Source organism: Sinocyclocheilus rhinocerous, unplaced genomic scaffold, assembly GCF_001515625.1.
Source record: "Sinocyclocheilus rhinocerous isolate Xijiao unplaced genomic scaffold, SAMN03320098_v1.1 scaffold1945, whole genome shotgun sequence".
NCBI classification, from domain to species: domain Eukaryota; kingdom Metazoa; phylum Chordata; class Actinopteri; order Cypriniformes; family Cyprinidae; genus Sinocyclocheilus; species Sinocyclocheilus rhinocerous.
Window position 1 is genome coordinate 43,513 of NW_015640432.1, and position 4,927 is coordinate 48,439.

Here is a 4,927-nt window from a genome sequence, read left to right on the forward strand (position 1 = left end):
TTTAACGCAAGCACTGAGTTGGTCTAAGGAGCACCACGTGATCATAATGCAATCAAATAAAGAGATGTTAAGAGTAGGTTTGCATTCATTCGTTCTAGTGCTCAAATCTCAGACTCGCTCCACGTGTCGCAGTTTTCATTAATAACGACAGATAAAATAAACGTTTTCGTCGTCATGTCAGTGAATGTGTGGCCTGTTCAGTCTGATCTGGTGTGCTTTTTTTTTTCACTAAACATGAAAGACAGCATTAGTTAACGCTACAGTATAGTTTCACAATCGTACGGATCAACCGCTGTCTTGAGGATTCCAAAATTATTATTTATTCAGTTGCTAAACGAAACATTGACAGCCAATCAGAATCCATCCTGCTTTATAGGGTGCGAGCATTTAAAACGGCAGACGACAAAACTGCAGAGTGCTTATAATTAACAGAATGCTATTGTACGTAGGTGTGAACGCCTATAGTTATCAATATCATTATCATTAAAATCACTCCTGGTGTGAACAGGCTTTTATGGTGAAGAATTCATGATGCATTCACACATTAATCCACAGGAGAAAACAAAACATAGTCTAAATACAAAAAATAGCTGGGATGGCGTTTCTTCTCTGATGACGTCAGTCTGAGATGGTGATAAAATCCAAGCACAGCCTCGGTTTTGAAACTCAACTAATACTGGAGTCAAGCTCAAGTCTCTTTAACAGGGTTTCCTGCAGGTTTGAATCATAATTTAAGACTTTTAAAGGTTTTTATTTAAGACTTCTGAAATGCTTCAAAGTTTGAAATTCCAATTATTAAAAAAAAATAAATAAATACAAATAAAAAAAGCTTAAGGCTCGAATAGCTCTGCTCCAAAACCTTTTACTTTTACTGAAAAAAAGCTCTTCCTCTGTATTTTTGTTGTTTACCAGTGCAAATGTCTAAAGATGCCAAATGAACATATGAAGTGTTTTCTGAGAAACTGAACAAAATGAAGAACAAATGGGCTCAGAAAACTTAATTCAAAGGGAAAGCAAGTTTTCGTTCCCGATTGACAGATACTGTATGTGTTCGTTTTAATTATAAACTCCTTTCATTTTGTTCAGGTCTTGTCCACACTAGCATGTTTTTTTGTTTGAAAATGCATCTTTTTCTCTCTGTTTTGGCCTTCAGATCACAGCGAGACAGCTTTTTGAAAACGCTCTCCAAAGTGGATATATCTGAAAACAGTTTTCGCTTTGTAGTGTGGACTGTGAAAAACGATGACGCATGTTTAGTCATGTGACATATCGATATATATCTATGTTTATACCGGTATTGTTACGTGCTATTCACTTTCACACTGTTGCTACAGATGTGCTACTTTGTACACTCTTCATATCACAGTCCTGCAAAGACATGTTCACGAGGGCAGTTGTATATTAGATCAGACGTACAATCGTGAGTGAGTGCGACCTGGGTTAGGGTCAGTGAATGATGAGATCTTTTCCTAAATAAAATGATCCTGTCAGAAGAATTGCATGAAAACGTATCATTGTTCTGTCTGTATCGTCTCGGTCAGCTCTTATGAGGTTTTACACATGCGCAGTAAAGCGAATGTAACGTTTTCTGGCGTTTCCATGGGGATGAGAAACTTTTGGAAAACACTTGAAAATTCTAGTGTTTTAAAATGAAATCGGCGTTTTCAAATGTATCCGGATTAATGTAGACGTAGCCTCAGCTTCTCAGAAAACAAGCTTTCATATGAGCATTTTGTATCTCATGTATGTTGATTTAAGACGTTTAGATATTTGTACTGGAAAACAAGACAAAAACAATGAGGAAGAGATTTGTTTTTTTTCTAGTGCATGCAACATTTAATGCCATGCTTTTATGGATTTAAGACTTTCTGATTTAAGACCCTTTAAGGCCTTAAATTTGTGAAACAGTCAATTGAGATGTTGTAAGACTTGCAGATATAACTCTGTTATTTCATTAGAAACTGACCATCTTCAGAGCGTGGACATCACAGTAAACTGAACTGAATTCAGCATTCAAACCGGACTGAATGAGTGTGAACGCAGCCAATCTATCGACTAGAGCCGGATTCTCACGCCTGAAACAAACATTTAAGACAAAGGCTGGAAGAAGATGCAGTGGATTACATTGTTTCTGAAGGGAATGCTCCCCCGATCTACCTAAATGCGTCTATGTTCACGCGAATCATTCGTGATCCAGCTTCACCTCCAGAAGAAGTGAGTATAAGGTTCTTTTATGAATCTTTACAAATCGTCTTTCCTAATAATGTGCTAATTAGCATGTTCCGCAGCTAAAGTAAACGGTCTCATGAGAACGGCTCGTCAACCCACGGAAGAGAGGGGCGGGGTCTGCAGAGCTCATTAGCATTTAAAGAGACATGCACCAAAACGGCTAGCTGTGAACAGAGCTGTTTTTGACCGGGTAAACAGGGTGTTGTTTTACACTACCATTGAGGAATTTTAACCCAAGTATGTTACAGACTTTTCATTAAGACCCTAAAGAATCATATCAACTTGTGGTAAATGGGCATCCGATGACCCCTTTAAGAAACGTTTAGAAAGTCAAACCCAAACATCGATGACTTGCAGAAAAAAAGCTTTAGAACAAGAAGTGTGGGCTAAATCAGTCACAGCCGATTAACAAGAAGAATTTCCCAAAACGATTGGTGAGAGTGTAGCTCTCCCTCTGGATCGCCGTCGGAAGTCTTTGGATAATTAGCATTATCCGAAGCAGTAGTACTCGTCGGTTTCCACGCGAGGCCGCAGCAGAGGCTTGCCGAGCGTCTCCTGGTCCGCGGGGGGTCTGAGGCCGTCTGAGAGGCTAGCGGGCGAGCGGCGGTCGGGCTCCTCGTCCCCGAGCGTGTCCAGATAACTGCCCAGCGAGATCCCGTCCAGCCCGTCGCTGCAGGAGCCGCGCTCAGACTCCGCGCCGTCTGATAGGCTGCACAAGCTGTCCGTCACACTGCCCTCGCCGCTGGCCCCGCCCCCTCGCTCCTCCATCACCCAGCGGATCGACTCGATGCCCTCGTTGATTGACAGCAGCTGATGCATCAGTGTCACGTCGATGGCGCGCAGATGAGCCTGCGACCGAGAAACACGTCAGAAACACAACTTATGACCTAAAATAGCTAAATATTATTAGAATCTAAAACAGCTGTTTTCTATGTGAATCTCTGTTAAACTGTAATTTATTTCTGTGATGCGCAGCTGTATTTTCAGCATCATTACTCCAGTCTTCAGTGTCACATGATCTTCAGAAATCATTCTAATATGCTGATCTGCTGCTCAAGAAACATTTCTGATTATTATCAATGTTGAAAACAGTCGTGCTGCACGATATTTTTGTGGAAACTGTGATACATTTTATCTTTCAGGATTCACAGATGAACAGAAAGTTCAAAAGAACAGCATTTATTTGAATCTTTTGTCACACTATAAATGTCTTTTCTGCCACTTTTGATGAATTGAATGTATTAATGAATACAAGTATTATTTATTTAAATATATGTTAAGGTAGAGTAGTTTCAATTAGGGGTCTGCGATACTGACAGCAAATTACATCTCAATATTTTCTGGGATTTTATGGATTATGGTAATTAGATGATATTTTGCTGAGTGTGTTATTGTGCTGATATGTTAAGTGGACAGCTGACTCCTACAGTTTTTGATATTCTTCATATTCTAAACGCATTTTAATAGACTGAATCATGCAGTGAAAGAACACACTCTAAATCGCGCGTGCACTCTGTTTTGTTTGGTTTTTGTGATATACTCGATAATGTCAAATCGCTTATTGTTAAAACAAAATTACGATATTACCGCAGACGATAAATCGCACACTCCTAGTTTCAGTACTATAAGGTCTGTTTAACTTCAAAGCACAAATAATGCACACTTTTGTGCAGAAAAATTCTAAGTCGTCCTTTAATACAAACAAATTTCACATTTCTGCTTTCAAACCTTCAATATTTTCATTCACTTCCAACTTTAAGTACATTAATGCAATCACAGGCTCTCTTTTGGTTTAAACTGGGGAAACAAAACTATTTTCTGTGGTTTATAACCGCAAGTGCTGTTGATTCAGCTGAACTTGATCTGAACCTTGAACATTTCTGTAAAATTAAAAGCATTTAAGTCAACAGTGTAATTGTACAGCCGCTGAAGTACTAGTAAACACACACACACACACACACACACACTAATGGAAACACAATCCCTCGTCGGTCTAATGAACCCAAACGCCCCACAGAGACTCATTCCTCTGTAATAATCTCATTATCTGAGACGTCTCGTCTGCTCGAGACAATAGAGGACTAGATGAACATGATGAGTGATGAAACACTGGAGACTCAAAGGAGTCGAACTAATACGACACACTGAATAATTTATGGCGATTCAACCCAAGATCCTCTCGGATGAACCGGCTTTGTTTCGTTTCGCAGCACAATACAGGCAAAACATCTCAGCAAGGCAAATAAAGCCAATACAAAGAGGCAGATTTGCATGAGATTCGCGTCAGACGTGAAGACGAGCGACTGTAACACGAACCCTCAGACAGACCATAATACTGCCACTGTTCCCCACGGCAACACACACGCCGTCATTGTGTGTTACAGGAACAGTCCAGCGATGCATTAACTCTGCTGTTACAGCAAATGAACAAAACAAACCGTGTGGATTGGACTGGAATTAACAGGAGGAAACGATGACGGATGTTGAGTGAACTGTCCCTTTAAGCGATCAATGCTGACACACTTTCAGTATCTGATGGTCTGATGAACACTGGGAGCTTGTTAAGATGTAATGGTTAAAAGGTTTACAGCCTTGAAAGGCAACAGCCGGTCTGAGAGAGAGAGAGTGTGTGTGTCCATTTATGGCCTGTGAATGTGTGTGTGTCTGTGTGTGTGTGTGTGAGAGAGAGAGAGAGAGA

At 40.2% G+C, this 4,927-nt stretch overlaps 1 protein-coding gene across 1 annotated transcript in view; it reads right to left on the reverse strand.

The window, feature by feature from the left end:
* Positions 1 to 2,503: 2,503 nt before the first annotated feature.
* The window catches only part of LOC107752676 (leucine rich adaptor protein 1-like), a 6,203-nt gene continuing 3,779 nt past the window's right edge, over positions 2,504 to 4,927 (reverse strand). The window contains exon 2 of the mRNA XM_016568704.1: positions 2,504 to 3,078. Within this exon, the coding sequence (XP_016424190.1) occupies positions 2,719 to 3,078 (360 nt within the window). The 3' untranslated portion in view covers positions 2,504 to 2,718. The remainder of the gene's footprint in view (positions 3,079 to 4,927) is intronic.